General features: G+C 39.9%; 2 protein-coding genes across 4 annotated transcripts in view; one reads left to right on the forward strand and one right to left on the reverse strand.

Annotated features, from left to right (window-relative positions):
• Positions 1–1,971: 1,971 nt before the first annotated feature.
• On the reverse strand, positions 1,972–20,741 carry mrrf (mitochondrial ribosome recycling factor). Of its 2 annotated transcripts, XM_028601281.1 has the most exons (7): positions 20,648–20,741; positions 17,375–17,548; positions 17,080–17,232; positions 9,472–9,590; positions 4,898–4,989; positions 3,114–3,273; positions 1,972–2,802 (listed from the first exon to the last, which is right to left on the reverse strand). In XM_028601281.1, exons 2-7 carry the CDS (start codon positions 17,544–17,546, stop codon positions 2,725–2,727), a joined length of 774 nt encoding a protein of 257 aa, XP_028457082.1. In that variant the 5' UTR covers positions 17,547–17,548; positions 20,648–20,741; the 3' UTR covers positions 1,972–2,724. The 2 variants fall into 2 exon arrangements, with proteins under 2 accessions (XP_028457082.1, XP_028457084.1); XM_028601283.1 differs by lacking the exons at positions 1,972–2,802; positions 3,114–3,273; positions 4,898–4,989 and adding an exon at positions 5,296–7,436.
• Positions 20,742–20,763: 22 nt separating this feature from the next.
• The window catches only part of rbm18 (RNA binding motif protein 18), a 15,704-nt gene continuing 13,819 nt past the window's right edge, over positions 20,764–22,648 (forward strand). Inside the window, exons 1-2 of one of the 2 annotated variants that reach the window (XM_028601284.1) lie at positions 20,764–21,122; positions 22,434–22,547. In XM_028601284.1, coding sequence (XP_028457085.1) covers positions 22,441–22,547 — 107 coding nt within the window. In that variant the 5' untranslated portion in view covers positions 20,764–21,122; positions 22,434–22,440. The remainder of the gene's footprint in view (positions 21,123–22,433; positions 22,548–22,648) is intronic. The other variant, XM_028601285.1, reaches the window with a different exon arrangement.

Consider the following 22,648-nt stretch of genomic DNA (forward strand, 5'->3'; position numbering starts at 1 on the left):
CACCGCAGCATGATACTCAGAGTGTAATCACAGGCGGCACAAAGGGAAGACAGAAAACAGAGGGGAATCGTATATAGCCTTTCTTTCTCTTTTTTTCACACACGCAGTGGCTATACAATATAATGTAGGTTGTGTCGGAAAACTAGTATTAGACCATGGTATTGAGCTTCTCTCAAAAGATAATGCAATAAAGGAATCTGCATGAAAAGTAGAGACATTGAGAAGTAGAACAATGCTAAGAGGGGAAGAATGAAGTAAGAGAGGACGGAGAGACTGAGATAGAGAGCAACACTCACAGGACAGATTTTTTTTCTTATTTTTTTAGTTTAAATTGTACTCTCCCGTGGCTGTATCTGATATTTGTGCTTTCTGAAAACAGTAAAGGGATGAATTTGGATTTAATAAGCACTCTGCAACACGCACAACTTTCGAAAGAAGAAATAATGAATTCTTCCTCTTACAAATGAAAACTAACTCAAAACAAACTCTTGCCCAATTGTTCTCTTCTCTACTTTTACATTACGTTTTAGCATTCACCATTATCCCATAAATGTCTCCTTTGCCCCCTTTATTAGCAAAAGTTATGTGTCTCGTTTTAATTCTTGAGATAAATGGATTTAAATGCAATGTTCCTTGGTGCCCTGAAATTCTGTTTTGAACATCACATTTGCATTTTTTGTCACGCAAGAATCATACATTGGTGCTTTTTTTTTTTTTTTTTTTTGTAAAAATGTAGCTTAGAGTTGTGAGTAAAAGCAGTAAGTCCAAAATGTGTAACTAGTTATCTATCAGTTAGACTATAAAATCAAATGTTTACCGAACTAATTTGTATATTTTTGTGAGGAATCACCAAAGGACACACCAATACTTCCACAAAGACAAACCTTGATTGCTCTCTTGCTCACACACACACACACGCACAAAAGGCGGTGCTAGTCGTAGTAAACATTTGAAAGGAACAGGGGTAATTCACTTGATAAATGTCAACCAAAATGAAGCTATCAGCTGAAAGCAATTTCCTTGTGCTTGCCTGTGTTCTGCGCCAGGGACTTGGGAGATTTTCACCCCTCCATCGATCATGAAGCCTCTGTTTTAGGCCAAGGTACACAATGCCCTCAAATTGCTGACATATGGACCCAGAATCACCAGAAAAACCTGCCATTTCCACCCCACCCCTCCTCTGTCCCGACCCAGCCACTCCTCTGCTAAACTCTTGTTTATCCAACGACTCTGGTCTGTTTAGGCCATTAAAGCAAAGCCATTCAGGGAGACAGAGGGCCAAGGCAAATGTAATAAAGCCACAATCTGTAGCGTGCAACTTGGCGCTGCTACCAGCTTACACCAAAGATGGCACAAAACCACCATAGAATCTGCATCGTCACTAATCCTCAATTCATTTTGTCCATTTAAAAGAGTTGGGACAGCATATTAATTAAGACTGAATTAGTAGTTTGCAATGTCACAGTACTGTAATCATCAAATGCCTGGTTGGTTATAAGAGCAAGTGTGTGGGCAAACCTTTAAAATGAAACCTGTCTGCCATGTGGGCTGCCTGCGACCAGTAGCAGAGGAAGCAAAACAAACCACGATGGAGATGAACACACCGACCACATAATAGTACAGAAAGCCTCTAGCTGGTGTAAACAGCAGAGAGATGAAAGCAGAGCCATGTCTTTGTTGCTGGCTAGGTTTCCCATTCATACATTTCTCGTTATCGTTCCTCTCTGTAGGACTACTCGTACTCCAATTCCTGACCGTGGCTTTAAAAGTGCAGTTATTTAAAGACAAAGAGGGCCAAGTGCACAACATTAAAAGCCTCTTTTCCCAATGGACAATTGTGGTGCCAGCAGCCAGGGCCTGGAGGTCTGTACACAGGAAAAGTCCATTATCACTCTGACTAATGGAGGAGGGGGGCGACTTCAAACCAAAAGTGGAGAAAAACAAAACAAAACAAGAGAGAGAAAGATGACGCACATCGTACAATGTCCTTTAATGGAGTCCATCAATAATGTTACTTTCCCGACTTTTTTGTCGAGAGTGTAGCCATATTATCAATCCTAGACACAGGCAGAAATTAAAGTTCTTTTTTTACTCCAAGTGCACTTTTTTTTAACAGACTTTGAATCAATGTGAAACAAATGTTTGGCAACACGCTAATCATATCCTGCGTCTCTGGAACAAACCCTCTCTCCCTTTTTCTCTCGCTCTTGCCACCAAGAAAAAACCCACAGCCAGTTTACATTCAGACGGGTGCGCTTGTTTTATATAAACAGACAGCCCTTGTGGCAAGGGGTTTGATTAGGAGGAGGCCCACAAATCCCATTAAAAGTCAATTCGTCCCTCGCTCGGTGTTTGTTTGAAGACAGGAAGAGTAACAAGGGAGGAGGGAGGTGACGGGCAGTCTGTCGTTGTTGTTTCCGTGCCAATTTGTGTATATGCACTGATGGTTAAACACAGCTATCACCCAGCAGCGAAGAGCAGATCTTTGCCAGTGATGTGGGCAGGAACAGTTTTTGCCTAAACATGTACAACAGGACCACGACTTGTTCATCTGTGTGAAACTTTCGGACTGAGATTTAAGAACTACCTCCCCAACGCGTGATTGAGTCACTGGCTATGATAAACATGATAAGAATTACATGTTGCTTCTGTCATGTGTGTCCATCTGATCATCATCATCATATGTTCAGCTATAAACTAAATATCAAACATAAGACCTTTTAGTCAGCCTAACAGCTCCTTGGTCTTGGCTGCAAGCTGTTTGTCAATGTCCACTGCAATGTTGTCCGCCATCTGCTGAATCTGTGAAGGGAGACGGAGAGATAGAAAAAAGGATTTTAAATACACCACTGCCTTGGGCTCCTTTTTTTTTTTTTTACCTGTCTCTAGTGTATGACTGGTAAAGGATGTGGTTGCCATAGTTTTGGATATTAGTAGGCTCTAAATATCAGTTACCTCCTCTTTTCAGTTTTGTGACTCATCTCTTGCATCTAGCCACTCATCTCAACCTTCCTTTAAACTCCCCCTCCTCAGACTGACCTAGCAGTTAAGAAGCTTTATGAAATTCACTCCGTCTCTATGTGTAATAGCACTGTTCTTTTTTCTTCTCCGACCTGTTTTTCCACGAGTCGTATGGTGTCCTCCGAGTGTCCTTCCTTTGTCTTTTTGACCTGTGTGACAGCATTAGATCGCACTTTCCTCAGTGAGTCTTTAGCCTTGTTGCCGAACTGTTTGGCCAGCTTGGCGAGGTTTTCTCTATGTTCCCGCGTTACTCTGCAGGGAAGGGAGGAGATGAGGGAAAAGAGAGAAATACAAAAGATAACAGAAGAAAGAGAACAGAGAAGATAAGAATCCATGGAAGACAGGTAAATGGATTATACCAAGCAAAGGTCCACACACACAAACTCATCTGTGCCCTTTTCATGTCTCCGTTTGCAATTTGAAGAGAGGATGAAGGATGTTATTAGCTAAGCTCGACTGTGGGTTCAAGTAGCAGCTCCTCTCAAAGCAGGACAATACACTGTAGCAAGTGATGAAATAATTGCTAAGATGTATGTAAAAAAAGAAAATGTTAATCTATCAGAGTTGGATAAAGCGTACTTCTTACTTTTGAGAGGAGTTGCTACAGGAGAATAAGACAAACCAATCTAAAAACTCCACTTACCAAGACTCTTGCTAAAAATAAAACACAGAAACACATAACTATGCAGAGACAAACTAATGAAAAAAACAATGTCCTCACTTGTGCAAATGAGAATGTTAAGTGCTTGTAAGCATCAAGTCTAATCATTTTAGTTCTGACTCGAAAGCTAACATCTAACAACAATCACTTGTCGAGGTCTCAGACCAGAGCTGAACCATCCGTCATCCAAACAACTTTGTATTCACTTTGCATTTGTTAATCACTCAGAAAATCCTACTCCCTCTGTGTCCTTAATTGGCTTTTTCCCCCGTTGTTTTTGCCTTGGGGACTATTTGCAAACAATCCAAGTGCAGCGTCTATTTACCACCAACAATACGGCCTAATTACTGATTCCAGGGCCAATCAAGGAGCGCCTTCTCTTTGGAAATGCAAATGGAGGCTTGGAGCGTGCCGAGACTGATTGCAGGGGGAAAGCAGTCTGACTCTTGTGTCCCTCCTCTGCCAAACTAACACCTGCTGCTCCCCACACACACACACACACACACACTCACACACACACACACTTACATGCCAATGTGTGTATATGTAAAACGCAAAACACACTGAAATATACACACACACAGAGTGGTTTAGTGAGTGACGGATTGTTTTTTGTGAAGTTGTTTGACTGGGCAGAGAGAAATAGAGATGTAGAGAGAGAGGTCTAGTCAGAACAGAGAGAGAGAGAGAGAGAGAGAGAGAGAGAGAGAGAGAGAGAGAGAGAGAGTGACCCGACCCTCACATCAACACACTGGGGGTATACATCTACAAACAAAAGTCCATAAATCTGTCAGTTACAGGTATTTATTCATGGAGAAATTCAAAACCATGGATGAGACTTACGGTTAGGTTTATAATAATGTAGACTGTGTATTGATTATTTCATTGATTTATTGGTTACTTATTTGGTCTATAAAATCTCAAAAATGTCAAATGCCTGTCACAGGTTAACAGAGCATAAAAACTGATGTCTTAATCTTTTTTTGTCAAATAACTGTAAAGAACAAAACAACTTAATTGTACAAAAAATATCATCAATTAACATTTTGTCAATTGAGTAACTGACTGATCAGATCACCTAATCGTTTACAGATTGTTTGTGTATAATAATAGTGGGACAGAAGAAGAGCTAAAGGTGCAAGGAAAAGATAAAAAAAATTAGGAAAGCGTTTCTGCCCATGGGGCGGTGTGTGTGTGTTTCAGAAAGAGACTCACTTTGGAACGGGCACCTTGATGATCGTCCCGTCCACCTCTGGGTTAAGGTTCATGCTACTCTCTCTGAGGGCACGGGTGGCAGCCACTGTAGCCTGGGACACACACACACACACACACACACACACACACACACACACACACACACACACACACACACACACACACACACACACACACACACACACACACACACACACACACACACACACACACACACACACACACACACACACACACACACACACACACACACACACACACACAAATGTGTGGTTGCTTCGAGCACTGGTGTGAATGGAAAAGCAGCACTGCAACCGCAGGTAGTGGCCCAGCTCCAGCTGGTAATCATTAAGGTGGGGTGTGTGTGTGTGTGTGTGTGTGTGTGTGTGTGTCTCAGGGGAAGCCCATGCAGTGTGGAAGTGCCTTGGGCCACTGTCAGCGCTCGGCCCTGTGGGACAGGACTGAGAGGTTGCAGGGCAGGGCGTTGACCCATGGTGACCTCACAGGCGAGTCTGCTTGTGTTTGCGTATGATACATGGATACACACAAACACACATGTGCTTTGGAGTTTGTATGTATTCATTTTAAAATCTTTATTTCTCAATATAAAAAGGAGCAAATTGCTTGTTCGTGAAGATGGGAAATGGTAATTATCTTGAGGTGAGCACATCTACATGTATGTTTACTTTAACTAAGAGAACATATCTTGTATTGTGGTTATGTGGGGGTAAAAGGGAGGTCTCTACTGTGTTTAACCAATATGGAAGGCAGAAGTCAACACATTTGGAGATCCGAGGCATTTAGGTTACACGTTGATATTTTTTGGTCTTTAGACAGAGGCAGGCACCATGACTGTAACATTTTCACATGGTTGAACCACCAATACATTCAATGATGCTTGCACTACTAGGACTTTTAAAAAGTTGAGTGTCGTTAATACTATTTCCTTAGTAGGCCTCATCACAGAACATATTTTGACAATTTGATTATGAATTTGATTTCTTCAGGATCCTCGTATTGTTATATGACATCAGAGCCATTTTAATGTTTTACCTGTGCTTTTCCATCTATGTTCACTGTTGCAAAAAGTCACTGTCTGCAAGACACTGTATGCAGTGTTAGATCAGCCTCATGTCTGTGAAAATGGACATTAAATTCTGTTAAAATCTGGCATCATCATACATGACACTGTATGTGATGTAACTGAATAGAAATATTGGTGCAAATGTAAAGTAGACAAACGGATGATCTGATCTACAGCCATGTTCTTAAAAGATCCAAGACATTTGCCCACACTAAGAGCAAAAGGGAAAATGTATGCAACTACATCAACAGAAATAAATAGATGGACATATATTTGGGACAAAAGTATTACTCAAAATAAAAACATCTGCAGAAAATTTCATTTTCAGCTGCTGTCTACAAATGGCTTATTGAAAAAGTTGGAAAAAAATGCAACTAATATTTCCCAAACACCATCTGTCTTCTTTTTAAAGGGTGGAGATAATCAGAGGGAGATGAAAAGAAGAGCATTATGTTTTTTGTGATTGAACAAGTGATTGAGTGTCAATGTGGACGCTGGCTGGAGAGGCAGCTGTGCTGTAAATGCTCAACGATATCTCACCACTACGCAGGATCAGATACACTGTTAAGCGGTTCTGAGAAGTGTTGGTCCACAGTCACACAATACTTTGATATCAGTTAATTAATATCGTGGCTTCTTTGGAATTTTATGAAAAAGTGTATTTGTTTGGTAGGCATGCAGGCAGGAAAAAAGAAGCTTACATGTAACTCAGTATTAAAACAGCATTCACATATGTTAAACATAAAAACTTGATCCACCAGATACAATAGTCCAGCAATTACTACATAAGAACCAGAGAGCTACAGTTAAACAGTGCATACGGACAAAGGGGAGGAAGCCAAATCCTTCGAATTATTGAAAACAAAGTCACACTCCTCAAACCAGTTCTGAAACCGCATAACAATTCCCTTAGCTGAGCTTTACAAAAGTGTGCAAATGTGCAATGTGAGGAAAAAGAGCATATCATTTCCTCTATTTTTTTTTTGGCTTTATCCGCTGGGGGGAAAAAATGGCAGCGAGATTAAAGGAATTTATTTGTGTGCGTTAAATTAATTCATGAGGTTTCTTTTCTTTTCCTTTGTCAAAATCATCCGGAGCACAGGCCTCTGGTTGCTCTCTTTGAGTGTGGGGTGATAGATTCAGCCCATACCTATGTTTGATTGTTCTCAGCATCAAATTCATCCCCGTTTCCTCTCTCTCGACGACCACTCCGGTGGTTATGGAAAACCGAGGGCAATTTCTCTAGATAGGCTGGGCAGGTTCTGGTTAATATGTTGAAGAGGAAGAGAAATTACACTGAAGTTCCACATCAAACGCTTGACGGCACGGTTCAAAGCAAAGAGGCGAGCGTAGAGGAATGTGTGCGAGAGTCCGCGCATGTGTGTTTAAAAAGTCCTGAAGAAAACACTTCATGAACAAAGTGGTGGGATGCTTTAACATGAATACACACTCATCCTACAACACACACACAAACACACACACACACACACACACACACACACACACACACACACACACACACACACACACACACACACACACACACACACACACACACACACACACACACACACACACACACACACACACACACACACACACACACACCAAATTGCCTTCTGATCTAAGCATGCTGGTAGCTGTTGTTAGTTTGACTGTGCCTTCCCAGGCCGCCCTTAATGAATGAATAGAAAACAATGGTAGGGCCTCTGGAGTGCCTGGTAATGGATAGGCATCATTATAAGCCTATTAGCTCTGGGTACTGAGGACTCACCTCTGTGCGAGACATGGGTAATGTAGGGCACGACAAGGGTAGTGTGTGCGTGCATGAGTGTGTCTGCTAGTGTGTGTGTGGTCTGTGGTTGGAGCTTCTGGAAAGAAAATACACTCACCAAAAGACTATTCAGCCGGATTCAGGTTGAAGATTTAAGATGCTGATAAATACTTCGATTTGCATGTTGTTTTGAGATATCGGTACAAAAGAGAACAAACAGGTGAAACCACACCTTCCAGGTTCACAAAAGGTGACCGGTAGGAAAATAGAAGGTGGTGGAAGATGGTTGCAATGTTTTTTGTTGTAACAGACAGGTGCTTTCCCAAAAAATGAAAACTGCCTTTGAATGTCATCTGTGCTTATTAAAACTGGTCAAAACAGGCCACCCAATCATGTTAAAATGCTTCTTTTTTTTTTTCAAACTTACTTGTATTGTCCTTAAGATGTTAAGATCGTTTTTATTGCCTCCCCTACTTATTTTATTGTGTCTGGCTAATATTTTTAGCCATGCTAGCAGCGCAGCTGGTTCAGACTAAAATATCACAACAATCTGTATCTCAACCCTGACTTTTCCTCGAGCACCACAATGAGGTTGAGATATCTGAAATGCTCAACAACTATTGGATGGATTGTCAATAAATTTGGTGAACAAATTCATTTATCATTCAAAACATTATGTTTTCTTGCCTTCCTGTCTATGATTCCTTATTTTAGATATTTAAATAAAGTTATGCATGTGTGTTTGTCACACCTTTAGCATACTATACAATGCATATAAAAAAAAAAATGCTTATTGGGTGGAATTTACCACCTCAACTCTATATTTTACATAATTCATTTTGCATAGTCTCTTGATTTGTGTAATTTACACAAAGACTTTGTTCAGTCATATGAGCATTCCAACAAGTTTTTCACTACACGATACATATGTATAACTTTGTAGTAAAAACTAATAATATTTACACAGTTGCATTTCAAGAGAAGAAAAGCATAAATAAATAAAAAACCATAAATACAAACATTTAAAAACAAAGCACTATGTAGCTGTATATCAGCACAATGGCTAATAAGATCAAAGAGAACTAAATCCTCAGTGATGACGGTCTGTGGATATATGATTGCATAATGCCGTGTTAAATGCTAATAAAAAAGCACATTTAGATTCTCCAGACCACCAGAAAGTCTGGCCACTAAAAATGCGAGTCGCCCCCGTTGACAAAATTACTTTCTGGAGCTCTGATTAGCACAGTGTTGTATCATCTAAGAAGGAAAAAAGGAAAGAAAAAGGAGTTACGAAAAGAAAAGAAAAATAATCCGTTCCTTCCTAACCTGGGGGTAAAATGAGGTCATTTCCTATTCTGTGACAACTCACATGCAGACATAACCACATCTCAGTGCACGCACACACGGAGTTTGGGTTCATGTTGCTATCTTTCACCCCAGAACAAAGGGCTACCCGAGTGATCAATCAATTAACATCTGAGACACAGTTGGGGAGAGAGAGGCCGGTCAGGTTTCATTTACACAGAGATGTGGGTTTAGAGTTCTGGCCTGGCTCACATTTTCCTTCTGTGAGGACCGTCTATCTGTCAGTGCTTCGGATTATTTTTTATAAAGCTTTTAGTTACTGTGTGCTTGTCTGCGTGAAACAAACAGACACCGGTAGGATGAACCTATACATGTGTGTCCTTGTGTTTGTGTGTGTGATCGTCGTACCTCTGGGAAACTGCTCATGTTGACCATAATGAGCTGAGGGGATTTCATGGAGACCTGACCCAGTTGGTTGAGAGGGAACTTCCCATCTTGTGTCGTCACCACAATGTGATCCAGAGCTCCTAAACAAATACAGACACATGTAATTGTTTATTTACCATTCTATTTAAGTATTCAGACAATTCAAGGCATAATTTTACAGGTGACATGTGCAATGCACCATGAATTTGTGCATCTACACATCTGAAGACCAACTTTATCTGCTAATATTAAAAGATTATGCATATTTGACTTTATTTTTTCTAAATTCAAGTTGAATATCATTATTTAGTTCTATTTATAGTTATTTAAGATAATTTAAATTTCAACAATGTCGACTGCTCGAAATTTACTGTGATCTCATATCTAGTTTTATGTCATAAAACCAATGAATATTTTGTTATATATGATCTATATAGATGATATATTATACAGCATATTGTTATCAGATTAGTTTTATTTTCAGTATCGGCCCCAGTATTGGTCGTGCTGTGGTAAATATGGCAGCTTTTCTGGTTTGATGACACTGTTTCCATGCAGACTGAATGACTGACTGTATGTTTTCCTTTATATTTACTCAGACAGATTAACAAATAAACAGACAGACAGATGAATGTGCAGCAGAAGCCAAATTCTGCATGAGTAAGAAAGAAAAAGAATGTAGAGACCACTGTTACAGTGTTAAAAGTTTCCATGATCTACTGTCTCTCCTCACTGTCAACACTAAGAAACAAAGGTAAGTTTGCCAACATGAGTGTACTTCTGTCCCCCTCTCCCTCTCTCCCTTTACTCCCTCACTCCATCCATCCGCCCCTCTCCCTCTCCTCCATCTGGCTAACCTCAGATGCAGTTGTTTCCTCCTTCTCCACCTCTGCCTTACATCACTCGCTCTCTGCTTACCCATTTGGGGTTGTGCTGGTGGCGTGTGTGGAAAAGGAGGTGTGGGTGTGTGTGAAAGGGAGGTGAGCCCTATTTATTGTCTGATTTCAAGGGCAAAAGAGACATAGGCATACCAGTCAGAGATTTGATGTAGAAGAAGAAATTAAAAATAAAAGGTTGGTATGATGTGATGAAATGGATACCTTTGATTTAAAGGCAGCAACCCAACTGATCACTGACATATTGTCTACCTGTCTGTCTGTCTCACAGTGCCTCTCTGTGTATATACAGACTCTTCATGTCCATATCTCTGACCTTCTGCCTGTCCGTCTTTGTTACCTGTGCCTTGACAATGAGCACCTACACATCTGCTAATACTTTAGTAGGGCGGGCAGGCAGGCAGGCAGGCAGACAGACAACTACAAAGGTGGAGGGTGAGGAGGAGAACGGGGTTTGAGAGAGAAATGAGGAAGGTCAGAGAAGGACGACTAAGAAAGCATTTGCAAAATTGTTCATCAAAATGTGTCGGTCTACTATACTGACAATATAATGAATACAAAATAAATGTTGTACTAACATTAAACAGGCCATATTATTTGTAAACTTCATATACTAGAGATTAATCAATAGAGGATTTCTCATCCCCCTAGTCTATATACACACAACGTTCCACTTCTGGGATTGCTACGTTGCTGCCAGAAATTCCGCCGGATGGCCCTCATTTAGGCCAAATATCCGTTACCTTGGGCTTTCTTTGGGTTGGCATTTTAAACTCTGGTCGATTAATTAGGACTATGGTTAACTGCTCCTCAGATCTCTGCAGGGTAAATCCAGACAGCTAGCTAGACTATCTGCCCAATGTGAGTTTTCTGTTGCACGAATAAAACAACCTTTTGAACGCACACACGTTCCCCCAAACCGTTGCTCCGTACGGCGCTTAGCGCTGCCCAACATGATTGTGATTGGTTTAAAGAAATGCCAATAAACCAGAGCACGTTTTTCTCCCATCCCGGAATGCTGCGTGGACTCGCCAGAACCTCCTCCGCAGCGCTGTGGAGGGAGGTCTGGCAAAGCGAATCAGATTTTATTCTGTGCAGTTGTTTTGGTCTGCACTAGAGCTCAAATGACAGCGCAACAAGCTGTAAACACAACACTGACATACCATCACCTTTTACGTTGACATGTTGTTAGCGTGCAGTTGCTGATTTAAACATCCAGCAGTTACAGAGCAACATTATCATTAATTTGGAGTTGTGATTCTGGCCGCCTGGTGACTGTATGTCCAACATTCACACTGCTTAGAGCGGTTTTTGGTCACCAACTCCTATGGGGAATATCTGTCTCTTTAGCAGCTAAATGCTAAAACTATGCTCGCTTACTATGTTTGCTAACTTTGTCCGTCAGCTGTTGGGTGCTTACAGTTGGGTTTTTTTCTTGCTGAAAACAGCTGTCTGCTGTGTTTGAAAAACGGCAAGAGTGTGGAGTGAAAGTGAATCAAAAAAGTAAAATTGCGGGCCGTGAAACCAAAACAATAAACTGAAAGATGCTGAAAGCCGTGGAACCGCTAAGTCAGGTGATAGTTATCTGTGGGTTTGTCACTACGAGTGATCCCTTTTACATACAAGTAGTCATTTGATCCTTTCTTAGTATACAAAATATTGATTATGGCAGCTTTAAAAACCGGTGTTGAATTCTAAATGTAAGAACATCAATTGGCAGTTTTACAGGGGATTACCTTACCTTTTTCTCTTAATACATCCATGGGGATTACTTGCCTGAACTATTTCCTGGTCGGACCTGTGACTCGCCTTGATGTTGCCAGGCAACCAGCGCAGACTCAAGTCACTGGCTTGGCCAAGAAATTGTTCCAGCAACTTGTCATTTTCACAGTTTGATGATTGTACAGATTAAACAAACGAGATATGACATGTTAATTAGTCATCTTTAGAGATGCTGGTAGATGGATTTGGTTTCCTTGAGACAGAACCAGGCTAGCTCTTTCCCACTGCTTCCAGGCTTTATGCTAGGCTAAATTAACCAACTGTAGCTTTATCTTCAACAAAACAAGTGTGATATCGGTTGTCACATCTAACTCTCTGCAAGGAAGTGATTAATAGTATTTCCCAAAATGTCAAACTATTCCGTTAAGCTCCAACAGCTCTTATCTACAGTATAATAGGAAGACCTATTGGTACCTGAAGTATTTCTAGGCATAATCTTAAAGTGTTCATATTATGCTCAATTTCAGGTTCATAATTGTATTTAGATGTTATATCAGAATAGGTTGACATGGTTTAATTTTCAAAAAAACACCATGTTTCTGTTGTACTGCACATTGCTGCAGCTCCTCTTTTCACCCTGTGTGTTGAACTCTCTGTTTTAGCTACAGAGTGAGGCATCACACTTCTGTACCATCTTTGTTGGGAGTCGCACATACGCAGTAGCTAGGTAACCTCTGCTAACCAGTCAGAAGCAGCGTATGAGGGCGTGCCACGCTAGCAGCTAGGCGAGCATTATAACGCACATTCGTCACTGAAGTAAAGGCTGGACTACAATAGAGCTGTTTGGAGCAGTTTGTGAACAGTGTTTTCTGTTGGAGATGGTAAGTCCCTTTGGGGTGGACTTTGGGCTTTTTCACTTTGTAAACCTATAAGGTGCACAAAAAAAGATATATAACACAATAAAGGAAAGGGAAAAAGCCAAAAAGCATAATATGAGCACTTTAAAGTTTCCATGGAAACAGCTTGTTTTCGGGCTAGATTACCCATCTGTGATTAACCACAATATGGCGGTCACAGCACTGATCCCCTCTCTCTGCATCTATCTATGACTTTCTGCTACACGTTTGCCACACACAAACAAACACATGAATGCACACATACAGTATGCATTCATTGCAACACACACAACAGCACATACAGTCATACCCACACACACACACACACATGTGCTCATAAGCCTAATGAGAGCCAGATGAGAGGTTCATGGAACAAATACACACACACACACACACACACACACACTTGCACAAGACAAATACACATATTCGGACAACTGACGTCATTCCATTCCACCATCTCATCTCTCCTGTCAGCTCTAAGTCCTGCTGCCTCCCTGGATTACTGTACAGCTGGACAGAAGAGAGGAGGACGGATGAAGTGGAGGACAGCAGTGAGTGGATAGAGAGATGGAGCGAGAATGACAGGATGGAGGAAAGGAGACAAAAAAATGACAAGAGAAACAGAAGGAGATGGAGGGAACTCTTGCCCTGTGAACAAATGTTTCCCTGTGGGGTCAGGAAGAAATTGGAATCAAAAGTATGAGACACAGATTGAAATTATCATATGGGCGGAGGCCAAAAAATAAAGCTGGGAATCGTTGGAAAAACAAAAGAGAAGAGTAAGTAATGGAGAGATGTAAAGGGAGGGACCAAAGATATAAAAAAGACCAAGAAATTGCTGAATGATGAGTGGAAAAAGAAAAAAAGCTGAAGGGAACATGATGAAGAATGGACAGACAAATGAATAAAAAAAATAAATAAATAGTTGGGAGGAAACCGACAAGACAAGACAAGACAAGACAAGACACTGAGGTGTTAACCATAAGAATATCAAAATAGTGTTTATGCTTCGGTTATTAAACTCTCTTGCATGTTGTGTAAAAGTAAAAAGACTGCACATGCTGCAGATCAAATGTCACAGAGACCGCACTTTCATCTGAGGAGGGAAAAGGAGTCAAAGCCCAAACACTTTAAGTTTTGAAGTCTGATTCTAACGGCAGCCTCCTCCCTCGGGAGCTTCCATTATACACCCCACCTCTGACTCCTCCGAGCCCAACTCCCATTTGTTAGAACCCAGAGGCAAAAAGGCCAGGACCTGGATGTAGTTGGGGAAACAGAGGTCAAACTGGGGCTCACTCTTAGTCCTTTGGCGCTTTGTCAGGTAGATGCAAACAAAAGAGGTTTTACAAACTTTTATCTCAAAGTAAAAATGTGCCTTTGATGTGCTGTTGCCTCATTTGTACAGTACATGATGCAGTTGAAAAATAAAACCAAACTGCAACAGTCAATGTACAATTCATGTAGGTATATCTTGTCAAATTCAAGGCAGATATCAAAACAATAAGCTAGCCCCATATGTGACCTCAGCACTCTGTATGCTACTTTGTGATTCATACATGATATAGTGTTGTCTATGCCAACATTATGGAAACAAAAGTTTAAAGGTGTTTAGAGCCTACTCATGGGTGATCTCATGCCAGTCAATCTAGATGCAGAATGATAAAACGTTTGTCGGGATCAACGGAAGTATATTTCCAGGATAAAGCCTGACATCAGATGGCAGGCTTTGCCCCTCACCTTCCGCTACAACAACAATAAACTTTGAGCTAGGAAGCCACATGCTGAAAATCGCAAGTTTTGAAGAAAATTTGGATCATGCAACAAGACAGGCCTGCTTGGTTCTTTTGGTGAATGATTGTAAAGATTTACAAAGAATATGTTTACGGCATTTACTATCAAACTGGGACATTTTGGGACAGACTGGAGAGAATTGTTATGGACAAAGTAACATTACACACAGTGATACACTGGTAAAAGCAAATTATGTATCTAGCTAATTTAAATAGCTCACGTTACTGTATTGTGTGAACAGATACCTTCATTTATTATTTGATGCGCCATTGTCTTTTGCGTGGTGCAAATGTTGCACCAAAACAAGTTCCTTCCCGAGACTATTTTGCAGAGCCACCGTCGCTGCGTCTGGTACTTGTGATTGGTTTAAAGAAATACAAACAATCTAGAGCGTTTTTTTTTTTATCCTATCCTAGAATGTATCTGTGGTGTAGCCAGACCTTACTCCACAGCACTGTGGAGATAGGTCTGGCAATGTGAGACTAATAAAATGAAGTTCATTCTGGGCTAGGACAGAGGACGTAACAAACAAATAGAGAAGAAGAGAAGACATGTTGGTAGAGATCTTACTTCTTCAACATTCTTTTAAATAAACTAGATTCAAACATTGGTTTCGCTCTGCGTAAACATTTTATCATTCTGGTTGGACTGCAGACATCTGTGGGATCACAGACATACCTTTGCAGATTGAACCTCCTGCTGAAATATATATAAATACTAATTTAACCTGTATGTGGTATGATATTCAATTTACTGCATTTGTTCTATTTTACTGGATTTTTTGTATTCTTTAACCCTAAACAATAAAAGGGATACAACATGGATGAACAAGAGAAAACCAAACAAGAAAATATATCAGTTATACATGTATCTCAAAAAAATATCTGCTGCACCGGTAGCTATTCTGCCAAAGTGGGAGGATTTGTTAGACTAATGTTCCCTTGCACAGCAGCTGGATTCTCGCCATATCACAAGAGCCCGTGAGAATCACATAGAGATTACATATCACACGAAAATCCATCTTGTCAGGCCTCAAGTAATGCGTTTGTGTCCGAACTACCAGCTTAGGGCACGGTGACGAGCTACTGGCAGCTATAGGCGTGGTTAAGGTGTGTGTGACGGCCGTGACTGTTGGTTCAAAACAACAATGGCGGACGTGATAGACAGATGGTTCATCCAATCACCTGGCAGGTATTTTTTGAAAGTGCCTGCCCATTTCCAAACAGTTTCCAATGACAGATTCTCAGATGGCTCCGTGTAACAAAACATCTGGATCGTCAGGTTAAGACAAGTGTATCCCATAGGGGAATATTTTTACAACTACCTTTGATTTTATCATAAATTTTACAACTAAAACTAATTAACAGATACTTGACTACTGGGAAAATGCTTAAAAATGGGGCATTAAACAGTGTGGCTTATGTAGATTTTGTAAGGGGGAAGAGGAGTCAGAGTTTCATCTATTTTAGTATTGTAAAGAAGTAGCACTATTCTGGATTACAGTTGAAAAATGGATCTCTGTCCTTTAACCATGTTTGGCAATTTAAGGAATGATGAAGAAATAAAAAAATCTGAACATTAATTAACATTAATTATGATGGGGAAAGCATATATATTTAAAACTACAAAAAGAAAACAATTAAAAATTTAACATTTCCCAATGTTTCTGAAGTATCAGTCGGTTCTTAAAAAGGATGCTAATAGGAATAAAGAACAGAATTACATTTGATGGGATACTTTGAGTCAGGGTGAAGGCTGGAGTTAGAAATAACATTGGAAGTAGATAAAGGTCAATTAAAGGTAATATGTATTGCACTCTGTAATTAACAATAATAGAATGCAATAATGTTACTTAGCGTTGCAAAGGGAAGCGCCCCCCCCCCCCTTAATTATTTATTTATGTATTTATTTTATTTTTCTCTCCTCTAATTAGTCGTTGTTTTCAGCTGGTGGTACTTTCATTATGTTCCTTTATGTGTGAGTGTGTGTGTATCATTGTGTAATAAATTAATAAAATGTATTTAAAAAGTAAAGGAAATAAGCTGAGTAATAACTAAATTAAACCCTTACATTTATAACAACTGTCACAGTTTTTTTTATCCTGCCATTTATTTCCACATCAAATGAATACCTGGCACTATTGGACAGCTATTTATGTGAGCTTTTATCGGTTCTGTTTGTCTTCTGTAAAGTTTGAGAAAGATATAGAAAGTGATGTAAGGAGACACAGGCAGACAGACACCATGAGAGGGAGTCTATAGTAGTAGCGATAAGCTGAATACCTGGCGAGGTTCGGATGCTGAGGTTGCGTGTGAAGTCATCTTTGAGTGCATTGAGAACAGCTGTCATGTCCCCCTTCACTTCATCCAGACTGATGATGTCTTCCACTAGAGCCGAATTAATATTCACCTTAGACGACTGGCCCTTTGCCTTGGCTTGGAAGATGAAAAGAGGGAAAGAAGGAAGAGTGGAGACTCTAAGATAGATAATATCTAATCACGTAACCCACACTCATGCCAACAGAACCACAGGGGTTATACACATGTGAACTCCTGTCACTGCAATCTCCTCACTGACCTTTCGCCTTCTTGGTGGCATAGAGTCTGGCGCATGCAGCGGGGTAGCAGGTGGTGTCGGGGCACAGAAGTGGTGCACGGACCCTGGAGGTGGCCACGAGGGGAGACCTGACCTGTCGCACCAGGGACTGACACAGCAGGGGGCGCAGCAGACTCAGGTGGTTCAAAGCCATAACTGAAACAGAAAGAAAGAATAAATAAATAAAGAATGATGTTAGAGGAAGTATACAAACACAATACCACTGAGTTCAAACACCATTTGATTAAATTTGACAGTACACAGATCACTTGACGGCACCGCTGGTAATATTCATCAAAATGAAGTAATAGCTCATATCAGCCAGTAGGAGGTAGGCCTACATCTTGAACTGACATTTAAGTACAATGCTTTCTTTTTCTCTTAAAAATGTGATGATCATTTCTGACAAAAAACATTATAAAAAAAAAAGAGAAACAATAGAGCCAAACCTGTCAATTCTATTTACAGTAAAAAAAAAGTTTATATATATATATATATATATATATATATATATATATATATATATATACTGTATGTAAAGTTATATCTGTGATATAAATTACAAGTATATTCAAATACAGTAACTCAAGAGATTGACTAATCATCATCAACAATATCAGCCTTTTTTATGTTATACAAACCTTCAAGATGTTAACAAACCTTGCACATAGAAGTGGGGTTGCAAGTAACAATTATTTTCAATATTGATTAATCTGCCAATAGACATTATTCACAGCAGACATTTTGGCATGTCATAGCAGGAAAAGCACAGGTGTAAATAATAACATTAATAACGAGTGCATTCCACTTAGGTGAGGTAATTCCAGGGCTCTGGTTTTGTGCGTGCTGGCTCACTGACCTGACTTACTGGAACACTTAATGGAATTGAGCCATCGTTAACGAAGTAAAAAAAAATAACTGCTGTAGAAGAACTTTCTGCACTCAGCTGTACAGGCTACATTACACGCAATTACACTTAAGTCACACACACACACACACCATCATTCCCTTCCTCTCACACACACAAATCTATGTATAGGCCAACACAAAGTCCACACTCAGCCCAAGCACAGTTGTTTGGGCATTCCTGAAAGGGAACCTCCCATTCAAAAATCACACAACAATATGAGACCAACCACTCCTTTACTATGGAATAACCACCTCCCACCTCGCAAACTGGTTCTCTACTGTGAACTGTGTCACTGAACCTCGGAGTATGCACAAGCACAGACAAACTCTAAGATTTCTAAGCCCACAGACACAAAGACACACTAAAGTCGGTCTTTCACAGCCAGTGGCTGTGAAGAGCTCATAGTGCACTGCAGCCTGACTGAACTCCGCTATTGTCTGGTGTGTATTTATAACTGGTAGCTGTGAGGAGAAACAAACTGCTGCTTTAAAGACAGTTTGGTTACAAGTGAGAAGAACTTTCCCAAATTCATCACATTACGGAGATATTTTGTCTGTAAAACGATAAAAAACAGCAATTATTTTCAGTTGTGAGAAAAATGTATAACAAGAAAATCTAAAAGAAAATATACTCGACTTGCGACTGTAAAACCGAAGATCAAATGTACTCAAATGTGTTTTTTCTTCACCAAACCTAAATGTCGTTTGAATAAAAAAAAGGAAAATAAAGACTTCTCACCACCAGTCATAAATCCAAACACCTCCTTGTGAAACCGACCCACTGAAAAAAGTATGTGAGATTTTCTGGCTATTTTAAATGTATTCATATTTTTGATATTTACTTATTCTTTTAGCCTAACTGTTAGATCAGAATTGTATCTCTCTACATCATGCTCTCAATGTGGTTTCAAATATTTCTCCATCACTTTATTTATCAAACTTTAAATGTACTTATTGTGTCAGAAAAAGACACATTTTGGAGTTTTTGTTAAACAAATTTTCATAATCTGTCTTTTTGTTTAAGTGTAGATTTTAAACTCTTCCTCAGGTCATTTAAAGTCTGAAAATGCCAGATACAATATGGATCTCGGTGTCCTCGACAGGGAAAAAAATCAAATATCACTATATTTTTTAGCAAATATCTCAATATCTATATTGCGCCGATATTGTAGGGTTGACAATGGGTGCTTACAAAAAATATTTACACAATGAGATTTTTGATAAATAATCATCATTAATGTGTATATAATAAATAAGTGGGTAAAGGCAAATAATAGAAAGGCTAGAACAGTCTGGTAAGTTAAAAAAAATGACATCACTTTACTGTAATGCAGCCTTTCAAACCAGGGACAGATATCACAATATTATATCAATATACTGCCCAGCCCTATCCTCAATGGTTACTACAGCCATGCCACAAGTCCCTGGTGTCAATCCAACATTGACACCAGAAATCCAAACATATTCCAATGGCAATATTTAGGCTAGACTGTGGAACACCACCTACAATACAAATCCCTAACAGGCATCCATGGCTGGCAGGTTTCCTGACAAGCTGATATGATACGGCGCACTGTGGCAGAGCAGATAGGCTCAGATGTGGGACGGTGACGGATCTCTTTAGAGTGGAAGTCGAGCAGAACAAGTGAAGTACAGGTGTTCAGTGAGATACTGTAGCCTTATATCCTGTAGATTTCACACACAGCAGCAGCTGCAGACACACCTCTCCTTCTTCCAGTGGCAGAAGCCAGCTGGTGAGCCCGCATGATCTCTCCTCTGCACACTTTACAGTTTGAGCAGAAGATAATACAGCAGTGTATTAGATCATGTTTTTCCTGGATCTGCCTCCTCAAACAAACTGTTCAGCCTAAAGGGCTGCCATTAATGATTACTTTAAATAGCAATAACCTCTGAATTATAAGAATTATTCTTTGTTTAATTAATTACCTGTTTAGTCTATAAAAGGGCAACTTCAGATTTCAAGCTGAAGATACTCATAATTCATAATGTCAAGTGCCACCAGGTTGGTTTTTATAACTGATACTCGAGAAAAGCAGGAAAGACGAGGCTGTCGAGGCAGATAATATATAATTAACAATAGAACGTAGGCCTACATAATAACAAGACAACTGACTGGTCCCAACTCTTTATGTAAGTGATGCGGTGTGAAGGTCGGTGTGATGGGGGCGTGCAAACAGCACTTCTTCGCCTTTTGCCGCACATACCACAGGCAAAAAGTAAACATAAACCGCAACCACGTAGTTACTAAACATAACACTGCCGTTTTGGCTACGATCCGGCAGAACCCTACCTTCAACTGTAAATGACCCCAAACAGCATACTTACTTTCAAGTTTACAGCCTTTACAGAAGCATGTTAGCTCGGAAAAACCACATTTGACATCTATGTCATCATCATGACGCGCCGACACTTTGAGACGTCCGCTTATGCGTTTGAAACTTTGTATGGAGTACACCGAATAGGCGGGGTTCCTGTCTCAAAACTACGGCCCAAGGTGACTCGGAGTCTCGCGGAGAGGGATGCGGAGATGCCGAACAATAAAACAAGTGCCTCCTCTCGACTGCACAGGCAGTTAAACAAACTACAACATCACCCTGCGCCTTTGTTGTGAGACATTAGCAAGGCTAAAATCCTCCGAGCTAGCTAACCTGGTCAGTTTTATTGGAGGAAAACGTGAAAATTGATTGAAATGATTAGTTTCGCGTTTTGACGCAACTGAATCCTCCCAAAGTGGGATCCGCAGCACATTAAGTTTAGGAAGTCAGCCGCTCTCAAAGAGGAAGTTTGACGGATCGAGGAGGTAAAGTGATGCTATCTAAGCTAACTAGCTAACCGCTAGCTAGCTAGCTATCCACTACTCGTCCAAAACAGACTGTTAACCGTTTAGTGGGTATATTTAACTCATCTTCAACATCTCACCATCTGAATGACCGAGATTATTTTAATGTTACACAATCGAATTAACCAGCAAATGCTTACAACGTGCGGATATTAGTCAATCGATCAACCTGCGGTTAGCTAAGCTAACGTTAGCTAACGTTATTAGTAAGTCAACGTTTCCATAGAGTAAACATAGTTCTTCTTCTTTATTTATTTATCCTACCTTTATTATTATACCAGAACCATTGTTTGCTTGACACTGTCAATATAAGTAACTAACCTAACGTTACATGATTTCCTTATCCTGATCAATGGTTACTGAAGAAGCTAGCTAGATATCTAAACTATAAATGACAACAAAAGACCACAATCTCGCCACTGCTTGTACATGTAGCTATGTATACATAAATCAAATGTATAATGAGCGAAGTATTTGACATTTATACTATGACATTTCGGTTAAACTTCAGACAATGCGCTCATTAAATACCAAAACACGGGAAATTAACCTGTCTGTAAACTGAGAAATGGCTGACTTTTAAATATATTGAATTGTACTAAATCTGATTGCCTAGGCCTTTAGGCACTGTACAGCTGATGCTAGCACCGTCTACATGCTATTAACACTACCTATGTGTACCGTAGGCATAACTGTTTGACCTATCTAGGCAATTCCTCTTATAAACACTTTCTTGAACTTGCACTTGATGTCCTTTATCGATTTCCCAAATTGTGCTTTTTTTTAATAATGTTTTTCTGCTGCTTGTGCTTTATGTTATATAATGTGCTGTACTGTATGGTTGGTGATGTTCTTTTGAAATTCTTTTATGCTCTTTCTGCAAAGCAGGTGCCATTTAATTATTCATTCATTCATTCATTCATTCATTCATTCATTCATTCTTTCATTAAGATTCCCAGCACTGTCTGAGGTTAAATTTCTAAATGTGGTTGACATACAGTAGGTCGAATGGCTGGATAGATCTTTTCTGATCACTTTTTCTTAATTTTACAGATGCCTTTTGATCAATCATGTAAGCCACAAGGTGCTCCAAGACATATAGTTAGTATAGTATAGATAGTATAGTTTCTCTGTAAGGCAATATTTTAGCCTTCCAACTAACGTCTTCCTTAATGACTGCTAATTAGCTGACACAAATGCAAAAATGTGAACTTAACCCTGCCTTTCCTTTGTAAACCTAAATTCTCTGTCTTCTATTCCTGCCTCCCACAGAGTACACATGTCGTCTGCGGCAGAGACAGTGGAAAATGCCTCCATCATGTCAGAGAGTGTGGCCCATGATGGAAACCGCTTATGGATAGGCAACATTGATCCCAAAATCACAGAGTGAGTAAATCCACTACTGGTTTCACCCCACATTTTGGAAAGGTGTGTTCAGTCTCTATTATTTAACAACATCTTTACATCATAATGAGTCTGCATTTGCT

This window comes from Perca flavescens, chromosome 16 (genome assembly GCF_004354835.1).
Source record: "Perca flavescens isolate YP-PL-M2 chromosome 16, PFLA_1.0, whole genome shotgun sequence".
Lineage (NCBI taxonomy): Eukaryota > Metazoa > Chordata > Actinopteri > Perciformes > Percidae > Perca > Perca flavescens.